Source organism: Sminthopsis crassicaudata, chromosome 2, assembly GCF_048593235.1.
Source record: "Sminthopsis crassicaudata isolate SCR6 chromosome 2, ASM4859323v1, whole genome shotgun sequence".
Taxonomy (NCBI): domain Eukaryota; kingdom Metazoa; phylum Chordata; class Mammalia; order Dasyuromorphia; family Dasyuridae; genus Sminthopsis; species Sminthopsis crassicaudata.
Window position 1 is genome coordinate 657,806,839 of NC_133618.1, and position 27,638 is coordinate 657,834,476.

General features: G+C 42.2%; 1 protein-coding gene across 10 annotated transcripts in view; it reads right to left on the reverse strand.

The window, feature by feature from the left end:
• Nucleotides 1-10,706: 10,706 nt before the first annotated feature.
• Nucleotides 10,707-27,638, reverse strand: part of CHST3 (carbohydrate sulfotransferase 3) — a 62,555-nt gene continuing 45,623 nt past the window's right edge. For 7 of the 10 annotated variants that reach the window (XM_074296890.1, XM_074296891.1, XM_074296892.1 and 4 more), the window contains 2 exons: nucleotides 17,226-17,501; nucleotides 10,707-14,228 (listed from right to left, as the gene is read on the reverse strand). In XM_074296890.1, the coding sequence (XP_074152991.1) occupies nucleotides 12,989-14,228; nucleotides 17,226-17,365 (1,380 nt within the window). In that variant the 5' untranslated portion in view covers nucleotides 17,366-17,501 and the 3' untranslated portion in view covers nucleotides 10,707-12,988. Of the gene's footprint in view, nucleotides 14,229-17,225; nucleotides 17,502-19,042; nucleotides 19,138-27,638 lie in introns of all 10 variants that reach the window. The other 3 variants (XM_074296895.1, XM_074296894.1, XM_074296893.1) reach the window with 1 other exon arrangement.

Consider the following 27,638-nt stretch of genomic DNA (forward strand, 5'->3'; position numbering starts at 1 on the left):
CCAACCCCCCCAATTCATTTGTATGAACCATCAGGAAAAATTTGGAATTTTCAACTATAACAATAATTAGGTAGCTCTGAACCTCAGTGCTGTTTGTGATGATTGGCACGCAGGCAAGTGTCCCAAGGGCCAAGTTTCTGGATCTGGGTGAGTGGATACCTCAGTACACTCAGAGCATGTTTGTGTCCATCAGACTGGACTGTCCTATGTCAGTGTCAGATTGCTTCCAGCTATAAGTGATAATATGGGACAAAGTTAGCTGAAATCCTATAGGTTTAACTAGGGAGGATGGTCAGGATTAGTTTTTCCCTTTGACAAGGTGAGGTGAGGGATCAAGAAGGTGACTTTTAGTACTGAATCAGGTGGGAGCTTGGCGACTATTGGGATCACAGTAGTCTACCAATCATTGGATAAAAGTAAATGATGCCAGACAGTACGTACCCCAGAACTCTGAGGGGGAGATATAGAAAAGCTCTAGGAACCAACTTGTCAGGGTTAGGACGGGGTTAAGAATGCCTCAGAGTTTGGGGGGGCTATAAGGCTTTTATGTGGGTGAGAAGTCCACATATATGTGGGAAGTGGTATAATAGAAAGAACTTGGGAATGGAAGCCAGCAAGACTGTGCTCAGACTCCAGCCTTGCTGCCTCTTACCTGGGTGATGTTGGGCAAATCACTTAACCTCCAGAAGCTGTTTACTTAACTGTTGAAAAACTATCCATGAGTAAGAGGGTTATCCTAAATGACCTCAACATTTCCTTCCGGCTCCAACTCTCTGTTCCTCCATTACTCTATGATCCTAAGTGGGACCTGACTCTACTATGGGCTAGACATTTCACCTTGAACCAATAAATCACAAATATCCTTTGAAAAATACTTGCTTTACTGCCCTAAGAAGTTTATTGTGAGGGTCAAATCGGATAATAAATGTAATGCTCTTCATCAAGTGAGCCTGTGCAGTTACAAAATGCAATTGTACCAATAGAAATTATTCTTCTTTTCAGCCACATAGTGTTAGTGCCTCTGCTCAGCTGCCCTAGAGATGGGAACCAGCTTGTTCTTGGTCAAAGGCCCTTTTTTCCCAGCTTTGATTTCCTCTGGGTAAGCCCTATCCTGCTGGGCTTTTATTGCCTGCCGGTTCTTTCAGTGAATTGTATAACGACATTTAGTGAGCTTTAAAAAAAAAAAAAAACTGGTTCTAAAAGGATTACACCTCCAGGGGACCTATTTATTATTGGTAACCTTTATCTGACAGTTTTAGAACCTGTCCTTTAAGAACCACCCAAAGAAAAGGTCTCAAAAAGAAATACTATCTGAGGTAGAGCCTTCACTTACCCCCTCCAAGACACTCCCCTTTCTATGAATGTTAAATAATAATAATATGAGATATTATATCTTATATCACATAATAATAATGATAGCTAATACTTATTAGTGCCTACTATGTTCCAAGCACCATGCTAAGTGACAACCCTGGGAGGTAGGTGTTATTATTACCCCCATTTTATAGATGAGATAACTGAGGCAGACAGGCTAAGTGTGTTGCCCAGGGTTAACAGCTAGCATGTGTGCTACAATGAATTTGAATCTTCCTGATTCCAGACACAGAATTCCACCTAGTGTGTCCTCCACTGAATAGAAGAGGGGATATATAAGGAAACTTACTGGCTGCTTTCGCATGTGAGAAACTGGACACATGGGAGAGGGATTAGATTTATTCTGCTTGGGCCTAGGAGATAGAACTAAAGAGTGATGTTGAAGGGAGGTTCTGTGGACTGCAAAGCTAACCAAGAGAGCTCCCCTAAAATGGCCCATGCTGTCTCAGGAAGCCCCCTCTCTCTCAGGCTTTTCAAGTGGGAGAGGGATGGCTGCTTGTTGGGGATGTCATGGAGGGGATTCTGGCCATGGTCCTTCCAGAGATCCTTCTGACACTGAGATTCTCTTATCATTGTCGACCTGGCTGGGGAAAGTGAGGCACACAGGGTCACAGCATTAGAGGTAGTAGAGATCGCAGAGATCATCTTGTCTGGCTCCCCATTCTGTGCCTGAGATAACTGGTGGCTTTGTGGCTAGGAACAAGATGGAAACTTTGGCACTAATAAATGCTTCTCCAAAAGTTCCTCCTTGACTCTATGAAGGTCACAGTTTTAACTAAAAAGTCACTAAAATGGCTCTAGAAATGAACTAAGGTTAAAGTGTTTTCTATGTGTGCACTTCTCCCTTGACCATTCAGCTATGCTCTCCTTTCACATCAGACATGTGATGGCTTTGAATTATGTTGATTATTTTCCTCATATTGAATCATTCTTGATATATATCCCCCTTGATTATAATTAATGATTTCTTGAATAAATCTCTGTAGTTTGATATTATATATGTGTATATATAATATATATGTATGTATATATGTATATGTATATATATAGTCAGTAACTATATATATGTATATATATATATATATATATATAGTCAATGTCCATGAATGATATTGGATTATTTTTTCCCCTGGGTTTAATTTTATCTTGATTGAAGCATCAGGACCATAGTTACACCATAGAAGGATTCTGAAAGGGTACTTTCTTTCAGGGACAATCGGGGCCAAGTGACTTGCCCAGCTTCACACAGCTAGTGAGTGTCTGAGGCAGGATTTGAACTCATAAAGTTGAGTTATGCTGACTCAATGCATCCACTGTAGCACCTAGCTGCAACAAGTAAAGTGCTTTCTTTCTTAGTTTTTGAGAATAATTTGTGACTTCTTGGTATTGACTGTTCTTCAAATGTTTGATAGAATTCATTAAATCCAAGAGTTTTTTTCCCCTTTGGAGTTCTTTTACAGCTAGATCTATTCCTTTTCTAAGGTCAAGTTGTTTAAGAACTCTATCTGGTCTTCTGATAGTTTCGGTATTTCTATATTTTTGCACTATTTCTTTTTTGTTCTCGATTTTATTAGCATAGAACTGTTAGCATGATATGTTCTGATTGTTCTTTTAATTTTTTTGGTGGACATCATCTGTTCTAAAGGTCCTATAATGGTTCTGAGAATGAGTTGTTTCTACTTTAGCATAACATGGAAAGGAAATGATTTGAGGACTCTCCCCTCAAGAAGGTTTCCAACTCAATTCTCACAGAACCTGATTCTGATTCCTATTAACTCTGTGATCACGGACAATTTATTTAATATCTTTAGACTTCCTCTTCCTCATCTGTAAAATGGGCATAACACTATCTACTGTAATCAGATCACAGGGTTGTTTCAAGGCTCAAAAGAGATAATGAATATGGTGGGCTTTGTAAACCTTAAAGGGTGAGTAAGGAAGGAGCCAGTTAATATTGGTGGCTCAGTTTTCACAGTTGAGTATTGACACCTCAGAAATGGACAAGTACTATGAATCAAGGCTTAATTTATTTTTTAAACACTAGTTTTTAATTTTTGCACTCCAAATTCTCTTCCTTCCCCACCCATTAAATGATTTATTGTTTTATTTATTATCTAGATTCAAGAAAATGATGTAGACAGTGTTAATACTGTAGATAAAATTTTAAAATGTATCCTGCATATTCCCCACCTCCCACTAAGCTAGTTTTTAAACTTTTGCCAGCACATCACTGTCACCTATAATTACAGAATGAAGAATAGACATGAACCTTTGAGTCCAACCCTTCCATTTTACAGATGAGGACCTGAGACTTTGAAAGAGGAGGTATAACTTTCTAAAGATCATGTCATTAGAAGTTAGCAAAGCTAGGATTCAAATCCAGGGCTAGGCTATCTCATTAGAAGCATCTTTCCAGAGTCAGAGAGCTATCCGTCTTCCCTCGGGTGCTGAAATGCTTTAGTGTGTTCCTGTGGGACTCAGGGATTACAGGTGCACCTGCTCACTTATAAACTTGCTCTGATTGTGGCAAATCAGCAGGAGAAAATGTCTGGGAGTCAGAAGACAGCTGAAGGTGAGACAAGATGAAGATTCCAGCTTGGTTTGTGGTGGAGAGGGTGGAGAGTTTTTTCCATCAAAGCCACTTCTCTGCCCTATGATTAGGAACAATTTGTCTCTCCAGGATGCCATTTGTGTCAGGAAAAAAAAACCAGCAGCAAACCAGCCACTGAAATTAATATTTTTAGGTGGAGACTGAGACATCACCTGGTCTGGGAGCTCTATTCCAGTCCTGATGCCTGACACTGTCATTTTTGCCTCAATAGGGTGAAGCATTTCCTCTCAAGATTGATTCTAAGACAGCTCCTGAGTGAGTCAGGCCAAAGGATGGAGAGGAGAGCATGTATTAGCCTTATGAATATGGGCAAGACACAGACCCAGTTTGGGTCTCGGTTTCTTCTACTGTAAAATGGGTCTGGGGTTGGACTACATCAAAGCTTCTTACAACTGGGTTGCAGCCCCATTTGGGGTTGTGTAACTGAATATAGGGATGGTGATGATTTGTTATCAGTAAATGTTTGATTCATATGCTTCTTTTATATACCCATATGTCCAGGTTCACGTAAAATTTCTTGGGTGAAGAAGAATCATGAGTGGAAAAAGTTTAAGAAGCCCCAGACTGGCTGACCTCTAAGATTTGTTCCACCTCTTTCTTATGACCTTCTGACTTGAGATGGAGGACTGGAGGATTGGCTTCTCACTCCCCTTTCTACATTGGTCTTCTCTTCACTCAGGCCCTTCATGATGTGTCCTGGGTGTTCAGAAGCCTCCCTGGGTCATTGTATTCATATTTGTCCTGTCAGGGTCCAAAATGATCCTTCCTTTTCCTCCCCTTGGGAGCTCCATTCACTCAGGAAAGCATTGAATAAATGAATCCATATGAAGCTATGAATGATTGATAACAGCTTTAGATATAGAATCAAAATTATTCGAACTTTGAGGTTATTTTAAGATCATTTTAAGAGGACCATAAAAAGTACAGAGACTACTTCAGTGGGGTGTGCAGGAATAAAGGTGTACTAGAAGTCAGGTGGTCCTTCTACTTTGCTATATTTACTTGAAGCAAATTGTTTAATTTCATTATCTGTAAAATTAAGATGTCTTCTTAGCTCTACAGCTCTGGAATAAGAACTCGGCTCTCCTGGCTCCTGATCCTGGGCACTTTCCACCAGGCTATACTGCCCAAGATCTAGAACAGAATAAAGTAGAAACAGTCTCCTGATATTTCAAGCCAATCACACAGAGTCTGCTTCCACATTATGCTTCTCTGCTTTATTATCCATTACTGCCTTTCATGCACTTTAAGTTCTAGCCATACTGGCTTAATTGATATTCCTCAGCCACAACTCTCAAATGAGGGAATGGGGGCCAAAAGACCTTGGAGGCTCCTTCCAATGCTCAGATCCTGTGATTTCCCTCCTCCAAGTCTTTGCACAGGCTGAGCTCTGTGCTTCCCTCATTTTAGCCCCTTAGAATCTGTCTTCTTTCAAAGTTTGGTCAATGTCCTGCCTCCTATAAAAGGTCTTCCCTGATTTTCCCAGGGCTCCCTCCCTCTTGTCTCAAATCCCAGTGTATCCATTTACAGTTAGATAGTGTTTCATGTATCCCTCCAGTAGAATATAAGTTTATTGAGGAAATGGACTGAATTTTAAAAAAAAATTATTTCTCCACTGGCTATCCCAGTGCCTTTCAAGTAGGAAACTTCATAAATGCCAATAGAAAGAACACTGACTTTAGAATCAGAAGATGTGGGTTCAAATCTCACCTCTGACATTGTGTGGTTTCAGTCAAATCATTCTCTGGTCTTCAATTTCTTCATCTGTAAAACGAGGGATTTGGCTTACATGACTTCTAAGATCTACAACATCTGAATCCACTTTTATGATTAGAAACCTTCCTTCCAGTTGATAAAAAAGCTTTGAAAACATGTCACCCATGATTTCATGTAGAAGCACTAAAGAACCCATAGACCATTAATTTAAAATTGTGAGTAACTTTAGAGATCTCTTTATCTTAAAAGGGATTTTCTTGTATTATATAATTAATTGGTTGCATACTTTATTTTACAGACCAGGAAAATGAGGGGCAGTGAGATTTAAGTGACTTGTCCCAAGTAATATGGGTAGTAAGAGTAGAGTCGGAATTTAAACTCAAATCCTAGGAATTCTCCACAAGCAAATAAATAAACAAGTCCTCCAAATTTAGTGTCCTTTTCATTGCTGGTTTCACCTTTCTACTGAATTTTTCCTTACATCTTTCATTGGGGCCTGGGTTTGCCCTAGACCTGGACTTGAATTTGTCAACCATTTGGTAAAGTTAATTCCTATGATGATCGATACTGTCTGGCCATGATGCATAAGTCAGATCATGTAAAGCTTTAACGTTCCCATGTCTTTTTCTCAGCCATAAGTAAAATGGTGAAACTTAATAATGTTGAAATTCTTCTCTAGCTCTCAATCTTTGACTCTACACATAGTACAGTGAAAAGTGTGAGCAGTACCATCACCACTGAAAGAAGAGAGGAATCCACGTGGAAAGGACCTTGGAAATTGTTTTATCTGGAGAAGCCACATGATTGGCTAATTATCCAAGTAGAAGCACATAGCTTAGAAGAGCTATGATAGACCAAACTTTCACTGAATGTATTGTATCTATAATTATATATATATATAGGACCATTTAAATATATAATAAATAATAATATATAATCTAGTTATAAATCCAATTTGATATGATGATTTCAGAGCTTTATTAATCTATTCTCATATCCTTTTAAGATATCAAGCTGGTTCAATTGTTTTGAAAACATAGAAGACCTAAATATTGACTTGAAATATCTGGGAATCTTAATTCCCTCTTCTAAAATCTAGTGTTCTTATTACCAGAACAGGAGTTCTTAAACTAAGGTCAATGAAATTGATTTTTTTTTTCCTGAGGCAATTGGGGCTAAGTGACTTGCTCAGGATCACACAGTCAGGAAGTGTTAAGTGTCTGAGGCCACATTTGAGCTCAGTTCCTCCTGACTTCAGGGCTGTTCTTTCCTTTGATTTTTTAAAATTATGTTGATAAGTGTATTTCAGCATAATTGTTTTTTGGTAATTTTTTATATCTTATACACTTAGTGATTTGGAGTGTTTTTTCATATGACTAGAAGTGATTTTAATTTCTTCATCTAAAAATTGTTCATATCCTTTGACCAAAATGAGGACACCTTACAAGGTCTTGAATAAAACTAAGAGAAAACAGGAGTTATGTTCTGAGAACTCTCAGGTCCCTAAAGGGGGCAGGAGCCAATCATTGACTTTATACCCACAGGATCTGAAATCTGCAGAGGCATTTGTGGGGTTCACAAGATAGCAAAAGGCTCTCCTGGCACAAAAAGGGTTAAGCATTCTTGTTCTAGAGTCTCTGGAGACAACAGATGTGGGGTGTGTTCAAGGACTGATTTCGGGGCCAGCAGATGTATACATGTAGGTTGGTGCTTTGTCATAGCTAGAATCAATTGCTTCAGAGCTTAGGAATTCTCCACAAGCAAATAAATAAACAAACCAGAAACTTTTGTATTTTCCCAGTCTCCTCACATTTCCTGCAGCCCCACCAGTTTTTGGCCAGGGGTTTCCTCTCATGGTCTCTGGCCAGGCTTCTTTTCCCTCACTAGGCTACCTCCATTCCCTGCTGAATTTTTCTGTCCATTCAGGAAAGTGAGCTTTGCCTCAGCTCTCTGCCAGAAGTTGGGGTGACAGCACCTCATTTAACATCAAATGGGTGGGAGGTCGGCGGCCAAAGGAAAGAACACCCTGAAAGGAGTTGTCTTTGACAAATGGTGACCATATATAATTATATTATACATATTTATATTATATTATAATTCTTGGGAAGAGGGAGATGAAAGGAACGTGACCTTCTAAGACCCTTTCTGCTGCTCTGAGGTTCTCACATTCTTTCCAAAACAGCCCTGAGAGGTATAATATCACAGGATACTCGGCTGGAAGGGGCCTTAGAGCTCATGTATCAAACTCCCTCCTTCTCTCATGAGGACAGGAGCTCCTCGAAGCTGATGTGGCAAAGTCACCATCGGACCTTAGGGTTTCCTGACTTTTATCCAAGTCATTTTTCTATTACTCAGCAACTTTTTTTTCATTTTCTCCTCTTACCCTTTCCCCTATTCAGGGCTACAATTATCCTGTTGTCCCGAAACCTTCTCCTTTAAGGGATCTCCACTTTTGCAAGATAGCTATTTTTGTAGGGAGCCCAAATTTCCTTAACTCTCATTTTTCTTCATAGGCTTGTGAAAATAACTCAATTGTGTCAGCACATCTAATAGGGCTGTTGGAGGGCAGGGAAGGGAGAAGGCGTGATGTGTGAGGTGTTAGCCACTGCCCTCTCACACCCACAGGCTGGAATGTTCCGTACTATTTATAAAGGTTGAGCTGAAGATGTATCCATCAACTCCCAGGGAACTAAATAAATAGGCCAATTGTTGAATGAGTCTCTTGTGCTGGTGGAAAGCTGAGGACCAGCTGAAGCAAAAGTTGAATGGCTTCATCTGTCTTTGAGTCCTTCCCCTGAGATCAGCCCCGCTCCCCCTGGCAAATCACAAAGGGCTGAAGAGGAATTAGGGACTAGTCTTATGAAGGGGTGAACTGCCTCCTTCTTCTCCTTTGTGCCCCCACCTAGCCTTGCTGCTCTTGTCTGGGGGCTCTCTGCATCCAGCACTGATCTGGTGGAAAGAAGGGAAGAGAAAGCACCAAATATGCTTCTTCCAAGATTCCAGGTTTGGATCCTGTGGGTATAAAGTCGATGATTGGCTCTTGGCCCCCTTTAGGGACCTGAGAATTCTCAGAACAAAACTCCTGTTTTCTCTTAGTTTTATTCAAGGCCTTGTAAGGTGTCCTCATTTTGGTCAAATGATATAAACAGTTTTCTAGATGAAGAAATTAAAATTATTTCTAGTAATGAAAAAACCATCCAAATCACTATTGATTAGAAAAATGGAAATTAAAACAATTCTGAGGTACCACTATACACCTCTTAAATTGGCTAAAATGATGGGAAAAGATAACGATAAATGTTGGAGGGGATATGGGAAAACTGGGACGGAATACATTGTTGGTGGAGTTGTGAACTGATCCAACCATTCTGGAGAGCAAAATGGAACTATAAACAAAGGTCTGTCAAACTGGGCACACCCTTTGATCCAGCAGTGTTACTACTGGCCTTATATCCCAAAGAGATATTAAAGTGGGGAACAGGACCCACATGTGCAAAAAATGTTTATGGCAAAATGTTTGTGGCAGCCCTTTTCGTAGTGGCTAGAAACTGGAAAATGAATGGATGTCCATCAATTGGAGGATGTTTGGGTAAATTATGGTATGTGAATGTTATGAATATTATTGTTCTGTAAGAAATGACCAACAGGAAGAATACAGAGAGGCCTGAAGAGACTTAAATCAAGTGATGCTGAGTGAAACGAGTAGAACTAGGGGATCAGTATACACTTCAACAATGATACTGTACGAGGATGTATTCTGATGGAAGTGGATATCTTCAACATAGAGAAGAGCTAATCCAATTCCAATTGATCAATGATAGACAGAATCAGCTACACCCAGAAAAGGAACACTGGGAAATGAGTGTAAACTGTGAGCATTGTTTTTTTTGTTTTGTTTTGTTTTGTTTCTCTTCCCAGATTATTTTTATCTTGCAAATACAATCCTTCCTTTGCAACAACAACAACAACAACAAAATTCAGTTCTGCACATATATGTTGTACCTAGGATATACTATAAGATATTTAATATGTATGGGAATGCCTGCCATCCAGGGGAGGGGGTGGAAGGAAGGAAAGGAAAAACCCGGAACAGAAAGGAGTACAAGGGATAATATTGTAAAAAAAAATCTACCTATGCATATGTACTGCCAAAGAAAATGTTATAATTATAAAAATTAATAAAAAAAAAAAATAAATTAAAAAATGTTTGTGGCAGCCATTTGTGGTGGCGAGGAAGTGGAAACTGAGTGGATGCCCCAGCTGGGGAATGGTTGAATAAGTTATGGTATGTGAATGTTATGGAATATTATTGTTCTGTAAAAAACGATCAGCAGGATGATTTCAGAGACACCTGGGGAGACTGACATGAACTGATGCTGAGTGAAATGAGCAGAACCAGGAGTTCATTGTACACGACAACAAGATTATATGATGATCAATTCTGAAGGACATGGATCTTTTCAACAATTGGTGATTCAGACCAATTTTAATTGACTTGTGATGGAGAGAACCATTTGCAATCCAGAGAGAGTATTGTAGGAACTGAGTGTGGATTACAACAGTATTTTCATTTTTTGTTATTTGCTTCCTTTTTATTTTCTTTCTCATTTTTTCCTTTTTGTTCCGATTTTTCTTGTGTACCATGATAAATATGGAAATATGTATAGAAGAATTGCACATGTTTAACATATATTGAATTACTTGCTGTCTAGGGAGGGGTAGGGAGGAAGGAAGAGAGAAAATTTGGAACACTAGGTTTTGCAAGGGTGAAGGTTGAAAGCTATCTTTGCATGTATTTTGAAAATTTAAAAAAAGTTATTATCTTTTTTTTAAAAAGTCCTCATTTTCCTCCCTTCTGGGTGGTCAATATAAACAGCTCTTGCTTTCTGCTTTCTTCCTCATTTCTTCCTCTCTCTCTCTCTCTCTCTCTCTCTCTCTCTCTCTCTCTCTCTCTCTCTCTCTCTCTCTCTCTCTCTCAGCATATTTATATATATATGACACAAACTCCCTGCAAATAAACTATTTTTTATTTTTCATCTCTTCACAAAATAAATAAATTAATTCAATTTGCAGTGAACAATATCCCAAAGATAGGAAACCCTCCCCTCCCAAGTTCATTCTTAATAGAGTTCTCCAAAAATTTCTGGTGGGAGGAGAGGGATGATGGCGTAGGGAGGAGGGACCCTGCAGCCCCAGAAAGCAACTCATGGGAGTGGAGGGAAGGGCTCCCCCTCACCCCTCAATGCCTGTTAGGGCAGTGCTAGCTGGAACTGATAGCTTCCCACTCTGGGGAGCCAGGAGGTAAAGGAGGAGTGGGGACAGGGAGGAGGGGGAAAGTAGTCTCCTTATTAGGAAAAAAACATTCTGGGCCTGCCAGAGATGTCTTCAGCAACACCACATCCTGAGGTGGGAAGAGGTTCCCAGATGGTGTTACTGGGTTCTATGAATGTCAGTCCAGTTTGTTCAAACTGAAGCTCTCTCTACTGGGAAGGAGGCACGTCACTGCACTGCCCATCCATGGAATACGAAGTCGTGAAAGGCAACAGCCATGGCTCCCCCAAATGGAAGTAGCCCCGCCCAGCAAGGATGAACCCCTCGTGGTTCTGGACACTGTAGCTTGGCTGCCTTTGGGCTCCCCGGAGTGGTGACCAATCTCAAAGTAGAATGTCACCTTTCACCAAATATGGTGGCCTGGGATAACCAGATGTGAAACTGTCACTTGTCTGTGGCCCAGGAGAATGTAAGCTTCGGGAAGGCAGGCACTAATTATTTGTTTTTTTTGTCTTTGGATGCCCAGTCCCTGATCAGAGCTTTGGTCACTTGAAGGCACTTTAATAAATAATGCTGGTGGAATTAACTGTGTATAGCAAATGCATTTTTTTGTTTGCTAATTTTTAGGCCACGGCTCTGAGGGGACAGGGGGATCCTGTCACTGAACACTGTCTTTAGAGACAAACATGTACAGGGAGACAGCATTCTGAGCATTCTGAGGTCAGAGTGCCTCTCTAAGAAAAGGGGGAAGCACCCCCACGACAGGAAAACAATAGGGGTAATGAAGACAAGTCTCCTGAAAAGCAGGACTGGTGGTGGGAGGGGAGGAAGGGCTGAAGGGGCTCAAATTGACTCCAGCTGCCTCCCTTTCTTTCTGGGGACCCCCCTGTAGCAACGGCTCCTGCTCCCTGGGCTAAGGGGAAACCCCAGCCTTTGGTTCCTCTAAGTCTCCCATAAGACCTCAACTGACTTTTCTACCAACAACCTCCAACCAATACTTCTTGTTGGAAGAAAAATAACAAAAGAAGAAACGACATCATAAATAACTCTAAAGCCCCAAATGGTCCCCTACCAAGTTATACAGTTTTCTCCCCAGAAACTTCAATGGAGGAGAGGGGAGCTCAGGGATACTGGTTTGTCACTTTGACAGCTGATTTGTGGTCTGAAGAAGGGGTAGGAAAAGACTAGTGTCTTCTAGAGAGAAATGGGGACTTGGGGCTGTCCTGTCTCCCCTTCCCCTGCATATTCTTTGTAGGCATTGGTCCAGCCTCAGCCAATCAAGCAAAGAGGCCTTTTATTTGTCCCCCTCGCTTTGATGATGCCTTCCAAAGGGAGGCCTGGCAGCCTTCAAGGAGAGAGGCTCGTGCCATAAATAAATTGTAAGAGGCTTGGCCAAAAGCCAGGTTAACGCAGCCGTCTTCCCCAAAGTGGGTAAACTTAGAGATAAAAGGAGGTAGTAGTGAGAACCAGGAGCCCGCAGGGGCCTCCCCGGGGCGGGAGTTTCCCATGAAGCCTTCTGCCCCGGACCCGGCTAGAGCTTTCTCTTACCTCCAGGTCCCTCTTCTACAACAACTAGAATAAACTCGAGGAGAGGCTCTCTTGGAGCGCTTAGGGCAGAAGTCCCCGCAGGGGCCGGGAGGCACTTGGAGGAAGCAGGGGAGGGAGGCAGAGAGGGTGCTGGGGCAGTGAAAATGAGATCGGAGGCAGTGTCGCTCCAGCCCCGGGGAGGATTCCTCCTGGTGGGTTTGCAGGGCAGGAGGCTGCTCTGGTCTCATTCTGTCCTAAGAAATCTGGGGGCAAGAGGAGGAGGAGAAGGGGGGGTACCGGAGGGGTAAGGCCTGCTTCTCTAGCAGGAGGGACGCGCCTGGCTCATTTCTCACTGGACGACCCCTGCCCCCCCAGCCCATCTCTCAGGCCCTGTCACGGCTCCCCCTGTGCGGTGGCGGGTCAGTCTGGCAGCTGACGTCAGGGGAGTGGGGGCGGGGTTGTGGCGGGGGATGCGGGCCCCTCCTGCCATTACGTCACCCAGAAGGTGCCGCGGTCCTCCAGCAGACTGACGGAGCGGTTGGTGAGGGTGGCGGGGTCGGGGGCCAGCTTGTAGCCGAAGAGCCGCATGGCGGGGGCGCAGGCTCCCTGGACCACCTGGGCCAGCTTGAAGGGGATGCTGAAGCGCCACTTGTCGAACTGCTCCGAGGAGTTCTTCTGGGTGGAGTAGATGCCGCTGCTGTCCTGCGGGGCCTGGGTGTTCTTCCGGATCCAGTCCTCCACCTGTGGGGTGAGGGGGATGCCCGCGAAGCGGTACATCTCCCGGGCCTTCTGCAGCGGCAGGCGGGCCACGTCCTCGTAGCGCACCAGCATGTAGCGGCCGCGCAGCCAGGGGGGCTGGCTCAGGCCCAGCTCGGCCGACAGCCGGATGCTCTCGCAGTTGCCCCGCAGCCTCTGGACCTCGTCCTCCCGCAGGCGGGCCTCCCCCTGCGCCACCCACTTCTTCCAGGTCTCGTACTTGCCGGAGAAGGCCACCATGCGGGACGCCTGCACGGCGCGGGGGTCGCGCACCAGCTGGATGATGCGCATGTCCAGGCGGGGGTCCTCCACCAGCGGCCGGAGGAACTCCAGCTGCCGGATGCGCACGGCCTTGAGCGCCATGTGCTCCTTGCGCAGGCAGGCGTCCGCAGCCAGGGTCAGGTTGAGGGGGCCGCAGCGGCGGTTCTTGCAGTGGAACTTCTCGAAGACCTTCTTGACGGCGGGCGTGCACACGGGCTCCTCGCACAGCGAGCGGCTGGACCCTCGGCGGAACATGAACGGGGTCAGGTGGTCCTCGGGCAGCGGGCTGATGAAGTGCTCCAGGATGGAGAGGTCGCACAGGAACAGCTGCTTCAGCACGTCCCGGTACACCAGCGCCGAGCCCGCCGCGTTGGCGCCCCCGGGCTCGAAGGTCACCGTCCGCTCGATGTGCCACAGGGGCTCGAAGAGGTAGAAGATGTTGCCCTGCTGGTTAAAGAACTCCCCCACGAAGGAGGAGCCCGTGCGGGTGGTGGCCATGAGGAGCACGTGGCGGCGCGGGCCCGGCGGCGGCTCGGCCGGCCCGGCCCCCAGCTGCAGCGAGACGTTCCGGAGCCGCTGGCGGAGCTGGGAGAAGGACGAGTCCAGCTCGCTCAGGGACAGCAGGGACGCGTTCTCGGCCAGCAGCAGCGCCGGGTCCGTGCCGTTCGCGTCCAGGAGCGACTGCGGGATTTGCTTCAGCCGGTCCGAGACCCTGGCGGCGCAAAGAAGAATGAGTGAGAACGGAACTCAGACCACAGTGCTGGCAAAGCACGTCAAGTTTTAGATCTTTTCAAAACATCCGCAAAGCTAGTTTTCAACATTCACCCAGAAAAACCTTGTATTTCAATTTTTTCCTCCCTCCCTTTTCCCCCAACCTTCTAGATATTAAGTAATCCAATATATGTGTAACGTGTGCAGTTCTTCAATACACATTTCCACATCTATCAAAGCACTCTGCAAATAAATAATTCTATCTAAAATGATATCGAATAGCTTTTTATTTTCAAAATGTGTGTAGAGATAGTTTTCAACATTCTCCCTTGTTTCAAATTTCTCCCTCCCTTTTCCCCATCCCCTCTCCCAGACAAGTAATCCAATATATATGTTAACGTGCACTTCTATTGATATTTCCACATTTATCGAAGTACTTAACAAATACTTGATTCCATCCAAAATATTATCGCTAAAACGGTCAAGGGAAATGAAAGACAACTTTCAGATGATGACATTAAAGCCATCTATAGTTATATGAAAAAAAAATGCTCTATATCACTATTGCTGAGAGGATGCAAATTAAAACAGCTCTGAGATACCACCTCACACCTCTGATTGGCTAAGATAACAGGAAAAGAAAATGATAATTGTTAGAGGGACTGTCAGAAAATCGGGACAGGAATGTGTTGTTGGTGGAGTTGTGAACTGATCCAACCATTGTGGAGAGCAATTTAGAACCATGCCCACAGGGCTATTAAAAAGTCTGCATACCCTTTGACCCAGCTGCGCCATTACTGGGTCTGTATCTCAAGAAAATCATAAAAGAGAAAAAAGGACCCACATGGGTAAAAATGTTTGTGGCAGCTTTGTTAGGGTAGCAAAGAATTGGAAAAAGAATAAATGTCCTTCAGTTGGGGAATGGCTGAACAAGTTATGGTATATGAAAGTAATGGAATATTTTTGTTCTACAAAAAAATGAACAAGCTGATTTTAGAAAGGTCTGGAAAGATTTACACAAACTGATGCTGAGCAAAATGAGCAGAACCAGGAATACATTGTACACAATAACAAGAATGTGCACTGACCAACTATGAAAGAATTGGTTTTTCTCAGCGGTTCAGTGATCCAAAGCAAGCCCTATAGGCTTTGGACAGAAAATGCCATCCACATCCAGAAAAGAACTAAGGAGACTGAATGTAAATTACTACATGCTATTTTCACTTCTTTATTCTGTTTTTTTTTTTTTTTCTCTCCTATGGTTTTTCCCTTTTGCTTTGATTTTTCTCTCCCAACATCATTCATAAAACTATGTGTGTTGAAAATAAATAAAAATTTAAAAAAGAAGAAGAAATAAAATATTATCAGTAGGGGCAGTTAGATGATACAATGTATAGAGCACTGGCCCTGGAGTCAGCACCTCACACATTTAACACATCCTAACTGTGTAGCAAGTCACTTAATCCAATTGCCTCTCAAAAAAATAAAATAATATCACTGCTAAAATTAATGCCTATGTAAGGAGTCAAATGCCAATATACACGCCATTTCCTTCAGGAAACCTTCTGGGAGCAATTCTCTCTACTTTAATCCCTGACTCAGAGAAATAGGATCCAGGGTTATTCAAAGTCTCTAGTAGACAAAGGAAAAAAAGTGAGAATCAATAAGATCTGTTAATCTGCATAAATTCATAGTTATAGCTAAAGTTAGAAGCAGGGGCAGCTAAGTGCTGTAGTCACTCTGGAGTCAGGAGGAACTGCTTTCATATCTCACCTGAGATACTTATTAACTGTGTGACCCTGGGCAAGACTCTTAACCCCAATTGTGTGCTCCCTCATGAAATAAAAATTAGTGACAGTTAAGAATGGAACTTAGGTATCTTTTTTAAAAATTAAATTTATTTTCCCTCTTTCCATCATCTCCTTAACCCAACTGGAAAAAAGAAAAAAAAGAGAACCTTTATAATAAATATGTATAATATTTAGTTTTGGTCCCCCCAAAAGTGAAGCAGATACCAGTCTGTATTGGGAGAAGTTTTCTCATTGGGAATACCCTATACTAATGAAACAACAGATACAGCTGATAGGTAGGTAGGTAGATTGATAGATGGATGGATGGATGGCTAGATAGACAAATAGATAGTTGGATGGACAAAAGAACAGATAGGTAGGTAGCTAGAGATAATGGATGGATGGATGATTGGATGGATGTATAGGTACATAGGTAGGTAGATATAGATGAATGGATGGATGAATAAATGGTGGATGAATAAGCAGATAGACAGAAAGGTAGGTAGGTAGGTATGTAGGAAGATAGATAGATGAATAGTTAGATAGATGGATGGGTGAATGGATAGACAGACAGATAGATGATGGAAGTGAGTTGGATCTTCTTTATGTGAAGATATCCACTTCCATCAGAATATATCTTCATACAGTATTGTTGTTGAAGTGTATAGTGATCTTCTGGTTCTGCTCATTTCACTCAGCATCAATTCATGTAAGTCTTTCCAAACCTCTCTGAATTCACCCTGCTGGTCATTTCTTACAGAACAATAATATTCCATAACGTTCATATACCATAATTTACCCAACCATTCTCCAATTGATGAACATCCATTCATTTTCCATTTTCTAGCCACTACAAAAAGAGCTGGATGGATGGATGGATGGATGGATGGATGGATGGATGGATGGATGGATGGATGGATAGATGGATGGATAGGCAAATAGATAGATGGATAGACAGGCAGACAGGTAGGTAGGTAAGTAGAGAGATAGATGGATAGATAGACAAATGAAATGAAAGTCAGTGGGTTTGGGTCATTGTTTTGTCTCATCCTATAAGATTGCCAGCTCTATGAGGGTAGGGATAATGTCTTATCCAAAGTTTGCTTGGGTCCCAGTGCCTCACATGATGCTTCATGTACAATGGGCACTTTTGTTCAATGAATGAAGATAATTGTGAAAATAAGGGGAAAGTTTCCTTAATTTCTTACCTTGATATGATTTTATTTTCTTTCTCGATGAAGACAAAGACAATAACCACAAATAGCAGGAAAAGAGCATATTTGCTCCTCATTCTCAGGCTGTGAAGAAGGTCCCGGGTATCTTGAGGCCAAGAATGTCCTTTTTCCATGGGGATCGATTGGAGGAGAGGGAGGGAAGGGCTCTGGGAGCTCCTTCCCCTCCCCACAACTTGCCCAGCCCCTAGCCTTGTGTGGTTAGCTGGACCGCATCTTGGATCTTGCCATCAGGTAGAGGACACCTATGTCCTGCAAAAAGAGAAAAAATGATGTCAGCTGAACAGCTCACATTTTGAAACAAGGGGGAAAAGAGATGTTGGAGCTAGTTGATGCAGGACTCCATCCTTCTAGGGGCTTAACATAACTACAGCCCCTAAGCATGGAAACCTAAAGCAAAGTGAACCTTACATCAGATGAATAATGGATTGGCTAGAATCTGAAATGGAATTAACCCCAAATATAATTGTTATTTAGCCATGAACAGAAGCAACATTATTCTTCATTATGTTTCAAAGAAAACCTTATGATCCAAGGAGGCATGTAATCCAAAGAGGTCAAGGAGAGAAACAAAGGTCCTGGGAAAACCGAAATATTCCTAGTGGTGCTTACTGTAATAGCAAAGAACTGGACAAAGGGCAGGATGCCATTGATTTAAAGAATATCTGAACCAGCGGTGGTATATGAATGTGATGGGGCTACTAAGCATAAGAAATATTAACTATGGAGACTTATCAGGATACAGAGATTTTTATGAACTGATGCAAAGTCAAGTAGGCAAAATTGGGAAAACATTATATACTAGGAGTTATTGTTATTGTTGTTTACTCATTCAGTTGTGTTCAATTCTATATGAACCCATGGACACTTGTCCACGTGACTTTCTTGGTAAAGATACTGGAAAGGTTTCCCTTTTTCTTTTCCAGTATGCCCCCATTTTACAGATGAGGAAATTGAGGCAAATAGGGGTTAGGTGATTTGCCCAAGGTCTCCCTACTAGTGAGTGTCTGAGACTAGATTTGAATGAGACTCCCGATCTAGTGTTCTATGCATTGTACCACCTCACTGCCTCATTATACACAAGTGTATGTAGTTAAAATAATAACGTAAATGAACAATAACAGTATCCAAATTGAACATTATATAATTATAGCTTTGTCCCAAAGAAGAGACATGAGAACATACCTCCCCTCCCTTCCTTGTAAAGATGGGGGACTTCAGAAGTGGAATACGAACAAATTAAGACTGATTGGTTATCGCTGTTGTTGCTCGCTGAACTGCTTTTCCCCCTCTCTTTTTTAAACATTCTTATATGAGGGGCAGCTAGGTGGCACAGTGGATAGAGCACCAGCCCTGAATTCAGAAGGACCTGAGTTCAAACCTGGCCTCAGATACTTAACATTTCCTAGCTGGGTGACCCTGGGCAAGTCACTTAACTCCAATTGCCTCAGCAGCATAAATAAATAAATAAATAGATAGATAGATAGATAGATAGATAGATAGATAGATAGATAAATAAACAAATAAATAGAATTCTTATACGAGAGGTCTATGTAGGTGTGGGAGGGAGAAGGAATTGGTAAATGATGGTGACATAAAAACAAGAGTAATCAGTAACTTAAACATTTCTAAAACCAGAAAAAGTTGGAATAGCATCATCTCCCCCCCACTCTCACCCTAACCCTGACATGGACATTCAGAATGATGGAGTCACTTTTTCTCCCAGCTGGAAGGGATGGCTCCTCAGTGGGGTTAGAGCTACCTCCTCTGTAAAGCATGTGGCCAGTACTCACTCAGTTTTTGCTGAGACACAGAAAGACCGCTTCTTCCCAAGACCATCCATTCCACTTCTATTTTGAGTAAAACATGCTCCACTCTCAGCAAAGAGCTGTTGAATTAGAGATAGGGAGCTAAGTAGGAGGAGTCAATGTGTTGACTGTTTTGCTCACTTTCACTTCTCTTATAGAGGTGGATTCTATCAAGAGTTGACAGGGAGTCACAATGATTTTTTTTTTTTAAGAATCAACAAAACACTTTAAGAAAAGTGAAACAAGGACTAGGTAGATGACACAGTGGATAGAGCATCTGCTTTGGAGTCAGGAGGACCTGAGTTTAATCCAGCCTCAGATACGTACTAGCTGGACAAGTCACTTAACCCTGAGTGTCTGAAAAAATATTTTTTTAAGTGAGACAGGAAATAAGACACTCAGTAGAGCAATGCTAAGGAATAATAGTATCTAAAATTTGTATCGAATTTTAAAGTTTACAAACCACTTGTATTATTACATTTGACCTATCACAACAACCTTGTGAGAATGTTACTATTAACTATATTACAGATGAGGAACGTGAAGCTTAAGAAAGGTTAAGATGATTCAGAGTTACATAAGATGATTACAGAGTTAGAAATGGTTACGGCAGAATTCAAACCTAGTACTTCCTGATCAGAGTCCAACATCCTACCCACTTCTCCACCTTCAGGAAAAGACAAATGGAAACCAAAAGGAGAAAAAAATCTAGGAAGAGGGAGCAGTCAGCATCTTCCAAAGCTTCTGAGATCAAGAAGATGGAGCTTGAGGAAGAACCTGAAGAGATGGTCCATAATCTTGGAAGTCAAAGAAGATGGAGCTTGAGGAAGAACATTGAACAAATGGTCGATAACCTCAGAGATCAAAAAATATCGAGCTTAAGGAAGATCATTGAAGAAATGGTAGCTAACTTCTGAAAGTCTGTGAATTAAGAGCGATCACTGAGGATGTGACCAGGAAGCTACTTCCCAGCCTCTGTCCACAGCAAAGCCAAGAAGCTGTCCCACTCAAATAGCCTGAGAGCACGTTTGCTGTGCTGCACATATGGAGAGCTCTTTTCTCAAAAGAGTAAGAAGGTGGTTGTTTTTTTCTTTCTCAATGGTCCTTATACCAAGAGGGGCCAGATTCCTAGAAACAAATTATGACCTCCCCTAACATCTTACATCAGCAACATATTTCCTGAGGCAAAACTAGTTTTCCCAGAAAAGCTCCTTCCCTTGAATTCTACTTATTGGGAAGCAACCTACTCGTTTTCATTTGTGCAAAATACTCCATGTTTCATGGGCTCAGGATCTTTTGCCACCTGCTGTTTCCCCAGAGGATCCCTGAGGCTTTTCTAGAAAAGGGAATCTGTAGCACAGCACCTTCTTTTGAGCTTCCTTCAACTGAGAAGCTCCAGTTCTCTGAATTCTCGTCCTGTTCTGGCCTCTGGGAAGAGGCAAGGAGAATTGTGGGTGGGTGGTTGGAGATATGGGGTAGTGCACCAAATTTTACCCGGAAGCTTCACTCCAGAGGGATAGTGTCTGTTCCTATCAAACCTCTCTAACCAAATATTTTTGTAGGTTATATAGCCCGTGGTATTTCTGGTTCCTAGAATCTTGCTTTTCAGAAAATCATAGAAACTTGGGGTTTGAAGATGTTAGAAGCTATCGAAGATCAAACCCCACGTACTTAGAGGGCAGTACCCAGTGGACCACTTTCTTTCATCTTCTAATGGTCCTGGTTTAAACTCTGCCCATTCAGACTTGGCTAGGATCACCCCTTTCCAACCTTGCCACCTGCCCTGTTAATATAACCTAAAGACCACAGGGCTTCTAATCTAATTCCATCTTCTTCAGGGCATTGTGCTCTCCCTCCCCCCAACTAGAATGTAAGCTCCTTGAGAGCAAAAACTCTTGTTTTTAATTTGTGTTTATAATATTTAGCATAATATTTTACAAATAATATTACTTAATTGCAAATAATATTTTCCGCATTCCATCTAAACCCTCTCAGAATAAGAATCACTCTACTTCTCTACAATATAGCTGACTTTTGTTCAGCCACCCTTTGTTCACTTAGTCAGTCAATATGCATTTATTAAGTGCCTACTGTATACCAGGTATTGTGCCAATTACTGAGAAATTACAAAGAAAAGCAAAAAAAAAAAAAAATCAGTTCCTGTTCTCAGGGATATAGAGAAGTTAGATGAAATAGTGGTTAGAGTACCACATCTGAAACAAGGAAGACTCATCTTCCTGAGTGCAAAATCAGCCTCAGATACTTGCTGGCTGTGTGACTTTGGGCAAAGCCTCAGTTTCCCTCATCTGCAAAATGAGCGGAGAAGAAAATGGCAAACCACTCTAGTATCTCTGGCAAGAAAAGTCTAAATGGAGTCTCAAAGAGTCAGTCATTACTGAAAAATTACTTAACAGTTCTCCGAGAGATAATGTGCAGTCAACTGTGTACAAACAAGACATATATGGTATAAATTAAGGACAGTCTAGGAGGGAAGCCATTAAGATTAAGGAGGATTTGGAAATGCTTGCTACAGAAAGTAAGACTTTAGCTGAGACTTGAAGGAAGCCAGGGAATAGAAAATGTAGAGATAAAGAGCAAGGTAATTCCTGGTTTAGGGGAACAGTCAGTGAAGATGGGGACGACTGGGAGATGAAGTGTCTTGTGGGAGCAATAACAAAGAAGCCAGTGTCTATATCTAAAAGTAAGCGGGAGTGACAAAGCTCAGAGGGGGGAGGCAGGCCATGAAGGGCTTTATATTTTATATTTGCTCCTGGGAATGATAGGGAGCCACTAGAATCTATTGATTAAAAGGGTCAGATCTGTGCTTTAGGGAGATCACTTTGATAGTTTAGTGGAAGATAGAGTAGATTGGGGAGAGAGCTGAAGCCGATAGAGCCATCAGCTGGTTGTCGAACATCCAAGTAGATAAGTGATGAGATCTGCAGGTAGATAAGGTGATGGGCAATGTTAGAGAGAAGGGAGCATATCTAAAAGACGTTGCTAAGATAAATTCTACAGGATTTGGCAACAGATTGGATGGGGTGAGTGAGGAGTTGAGGATGAAACTGAGAATGTTCAGTTCAGAATGTGCAACAGGTGGTGGGAGATGCAAGGCTGGAGGTCAGGAAACAAATTAGGGATAAATAAGTGGAATTGAGAATCACCAGCATAGAGATGAAAATTGGACCCATAGGAGCTGGGAAGATCTCTAAGTAAAGGGGGTGATGAAAAGGGAGCCCAGGACTAGACCCTATGGAACAACTGCTCTTAGGAGGAATCACCCAGATGAAGATTCAGCAATGAAAACTGAGAAGAAGCAATCAGATAAAGAAGAGGAAGAGAAGCGAGATAGAATAATGTCCCAGAAACCTGGAGAGGAGAGAATATCAAAGAGAACTGGGTGATCAACCATGACAAAGAGTGCAGAGAAGACAAGATGAATGAAGATTGAGAAAAAGTCATTGTCAATTAAGATATCAATTGGTAACTTTGGAGAGAGAAGTTTTGGTTGAACGATGATGTTGGAAATTAAGACAGAGTTTAGAAGGTGAGAAGGACTGAAGACATCCACCCACTCCCAAGGCTGCCTGCTCCTGCTTACATCAGATCACAAATTTGAGCTGAAAGGGATATCAGGGGTCACCCTCTCCTTTTATAGATGAGGGAACTGAGGTTCAGGTGGGGTTCTAACTTGCCCAAGGAAGCAAGAACAGCAGAGATAGTTTTAAACTTGGGTTCTCCAGACAATTAACTTTCCATATCCACCTCTTTGTAACTTCTACTTTGACAGTCATTTTATAGTTCTGAGTCTATATTTCCTTGTGTGTAAAATGAAGGAGGGGAAGAAGGAATCCTGGCATAGTGGATGGATGGCACCTTGGAGTGTATTAGGAAGACCAAGATTTAACTGTTGCCTCAACACAGATTCTCTGTGAGATTCTGGGCAAATCACAACTCTCTGTGTACCTGGGCAAAACTTAAGACTTTGACTTGAAGAGTAGGTGTGCATCTTTTAAGGCAGGAGTTTCCTCAGAAGATGGACTCTACATGAACAAAATTACAGGAGTGGGAGGGTAGAGAGAGACAGAGAAATAAATAGAGAAAGGGGGAGTGGGAGGAGAGAGAGGGAAGAGGAAGAAGGAGGAGGAAGAAGAAGAAGAAGAAGAAGAAGAAGAAGAAGAAGAAGAAGAAGAAGAAGAAGAAGAAGAAGAAGAAGAAGAAGAAGAAGAAGAAGAAGAAGAAGAAGAAGAAGAAGAAGAAAAGGGAGAGAGAGAAAGACAGAGGAAGAGATTGGTGGAAGCATCTGGACTTTAGGTATAAGAAAGAACAACAAAAAAGGTTTAAGGAGTCAGGGAATGGAATTCAAACCCTCTCTCTCTCAGGAGGTGATCTGAAGAGTGAAACAAGGCATGAGAATGAATGAATCCTTCTGGGTTTTGAACATTTTACTACTTTCCTGGAATGCACGAGAATCTTTGTCCTTCCAAAGAAATATAATTGGCTTTTTGCCTACAGAGTCAGGAGAGAGCCTGGGGGAATGTCAGCTTTCCAAGTGTTAAAAAAAAACAACAAACAACCCAGCTTATTGATGAATGCTAGAAAAATGTAAGTAAGCATGAGAGGGCTGCAGCTTTTCTAGACTTAGTTCCATGTGGATGCTGGCAAAGCTTCTGGGCTGCAGGTAAGCATTCAGGGGAGGTGACATAAGCATAGAGACTGAGACACTACGGGGTTTAGGGGACGGTACCCCAATTTTCAGAAGTTTTTATCTGTGGTAGATGAGAGGGAGCAGAAGGCCACAATCCTCTATTCTAGACTTGTCCTATGATGAACACGCCATGAAATTAAGCCACCAAGTGGCCTTTCCTGTCTCATGAGCTTCCAAGTTCAGGTTTAAGTTTCCAATTTCCAAATTACCTAAAAAAAAAGATAAAGCAAACAACTTCACCTTGAATGTCTGGGAGTCCTTGAGAAGAGCACTGGGCTCATTTAGAGGGATATTAATAGTACAATTAGCATCGACTGAACATCAATAAGAGCCCTGTCTTGCCAGAAGGAGAAAACATGACTCTAGCCTGAAGGGCTCACAGCCCAAATGAGAGAAGTACTAAACTCAGGAGGAAAACAGGCCACATCTGCCTAAACACTCTAATGCACTGCTGGGGAAGCTGTGAATTGTTCCAACTGTTCAGAAAAACAATTTGTAAATGTGTGAGAAAAGTCACTAAACTGACAAAGAAGTCTCATAGATGCAGGGAAATCAGAGGCAAAAAGAAAGGAAGGCAGAGGAAACAAAGTCAGGAAGACCCAAGTACAAATCCTGCCTCAGAGACCAGCTGTGTGACCCCGGGCAAGTCCCTTAGCCTTGTTCGCCTCAGTTTCCTCATCTGTAACAGAATGATAATGGTTCCTATGCTCAGAGCTGTTTTTATGATTTAATAAATGCATACAAAGTGTTTTACAAACCTTAAACACCTACAATTCCAATGAATAAGGTAGGAAAGCAGAGAGAGGGCAAAAGTTGGTAATAATAGTAGATTCAGGCTGGGTTTATTAAAAGAACCCTCCCTATCATGCTTTAAGATTTGCAAAGTACCTTACATATATTACATCATTTGCACAGTGTCCAGCACATAGTAGGAGCCTGATAAATTCTTGTTGACTTGACTCATTCTTTGTAGCATCTCTGTGAAGTATTATCCTCATTTTACAGATGAGTAAACTGAGGCTCAGGGAGACTGGCTTGCACATAGTCACAGAACGACCTTTAAGGTTTCTGCTAGTTCAAATCTTATGAGTACGTGTTTAATGGAAGATTTGAACCTACTTCTATCTCCATTCTCATCTGATGCTTCTCCCACGATATCACCTAGTTCAAGCATTCTTGGGGTCCCTCCTAGATGAGGACATACTGTTAAGGGGGCTTCTCCCCATACTGAAGTGCCTGAGAACTCTTCTGCCAATCCACCCATCTATAAACCATCCTGAGGAAGCACATAGACAGCTGTATTTTGTTTCTGAGAAAACTGGCCAACTTCCTTTTCTCAAAATCCGCCCCCCCAAAAAACAGCATTTGGAGTCACCTGGCAGGAAACCTATAGAAACTGGTTCCCATCACAGCATCCACCCAGCACCAGGGACACTGGACAGCAGCCTCTGGGGACTCTTGTTGCTTCTTGAGGAGATATCTCCTTCAAACCTCTGGAAACACTCACAGGAACAGGAAGCAGCGTTCAGGAGGAGACCCTCTCAGAGTCCAAGGCCATATGCTGTGCAGTTTGGGGAGGAAGTAAGGAGGATGATGTCCTACTTTCCTAGCAGGATAGAATCTTTAGCACTGGCTTTTTTCATTATAGTGGGAATACGCCCAAAGGCTGGGAAACCAGGCAATCGTCATCCAGGTTCCAGCTCTGCCATTTGCAATAGTGTCACCTTTCTGACTTCAGTTTCCTCATCTGTAACATGTACTAGATGATCCTCTGAAATTCCTTATAGCTATAAAACTATGAAACCAAATAACTGATTGAATCAGAGTAAATCTTTCCCATTCACTCCCTGCCAGAAATTATCAAGGGAAGGCTTGGGAGTTTTCTGTAGCTTCCCAGAAAGGGAGGAAGAGAAACAGCTGATTGGATTTTCTTGCCTCAGTGATATTTCACAGGAACATGGGACTCAGAGCTGGAAAGAATGTGGATAGTCATGTAATCCAACCCCATCATTTTATAGACACAGAACTAGTGTTGGCTGCATGACTTGGTGCAGCAAAAGAATATAGGGAATTGTTATTTCACCATGAGGAATTATGAATGGGACAATCTCAGAAACACTTGGGAGGGTTGCATAGTAACAGAGAGTGAAGAGAGCAGAACCAGAACAATTCCTGCAGGGACTGAAACGGCAAAGAAAAGCACTGGGAAAGACTTAAGGCTGATGAGTGCCCTGACTGATTACAACTCCAGAGTTCTGGCAATAAACACACTTGCCACCTTTTGGCTCAGGAGTGCTAGACCAGACATGCAGGATGACATTTACATTTTTGGCCACAGCCATTTTGGGAATTTCCTTTGCATGATTATACTTATTTATTACAAACCTAGGGGAGTGGTAGTAGGGAAAACCTTTTTTTGGGGGGATAATTGAGGGAAATTAAGGGGTGGTAATAGTGATATGTAAATGATAAGCTCACTCATGAAACATTTAAAAATAAACAGAAGAGAGCAGAAGATCAGAAGGAAGAGATAAGCAGAGTAGTCAAAGCTACCAGGGTAAACTTGAATTATGCCCAAAACCTACCAAACAGTACACAGTGGGAAAAACCAACAAATGGTATAACAGAAGTTCATGGTTTCATGTTTAATCTCTTTTTAGTTTGTTTGCATATGTGAATATTCAGGTTTGTTTATGTTTAGTAAGTTCATATTAAAAAAGAAAGAGTAACTATATAGCTATCTCTCTACATATATTTACTTTTATATAACATAGTATATGTGTATTATGTACATACATACATACACACAGAGATGGGAGAGAGACAGAGAGAGAGAAAGAGAGAGACAGAGAAAAAGACACAGAGAGAGAGAGACACAGAGAGAGAAAAACAGAGACAGAGACAGAGACAGAGAGACAAAAAAGGCATAGATATGAGAGAGAGAGAGAGAAAGAGAGAGACAGAGAGAGACAGAGAAAAAGACACACAGAGAGAGACAGAGAAAAAGACACAGAGAGACACAGAGAGAGAAAAACAGAGACAGAGACAGAGAGACAAAAAAGGCATAGATATGAGAGAGAGAGAGAAAGAGAGAGAAAGAGAGAGAGAGAGAGAGAGAGAGAGAGAGAGAGATAGAGAGAGAGAGAAAGAGAGAGAGAGAGAGAGAGAGAGAGAGAGAGAGAGAGAGAGAGAGAGAGAGAGAGAGAGAGAGAGAGAGAGAGAATGTGTTATGTATTTTGGAAATGATGTGTTTGAGAGCCAATGAATGGAGCATCCAATGGAAAAGTCCAGCAGGCGGCTGGTAATCCAGAACCAAAGGTCAGAGGAGCTGGATGCATGGATCTCTGGGTGTCATCTACACAGAGATATAATGGACCTCCTAGGAGCCAATGGATCCCCAAGAGAGATTTTAGAGAAAGAAGAGAGCTTAAAACAGAATATTGGGGATACCCACCCACAGTCAGAGAGCATGGCATAGATGATGAGAGGAAAAGTGGATAGACAAGTAAGAGAAGAAATAATGAGGTAACTGTGTTTCAGGTGCCGAAACAGGTCAGAATTCCAGAGAATGAGATCTATAAATGTCATTTACTACTCTTTTTTTTTTTAACCCATCTCATGCTATGGGATGGTCATATGTATTTTGATATTGTGCTTTTTAGCATTTTGACCATGTACAGTGAGGACCTGAAATCAGAGGACCTGGGAATCAAATCTTTTCTCTGACACTTGCTATCTGTGTGAGTTACTCCTGGGCAAGTCATTTACCCTCCATGGACCTCAGTTTCCTCATCTGTAAAAACTGAAGACGCTTTCTAGTTGTGTGACTCTGGATAAGTCACTTAACCCTGTCTGCCTCGGTTTTTTCATCTG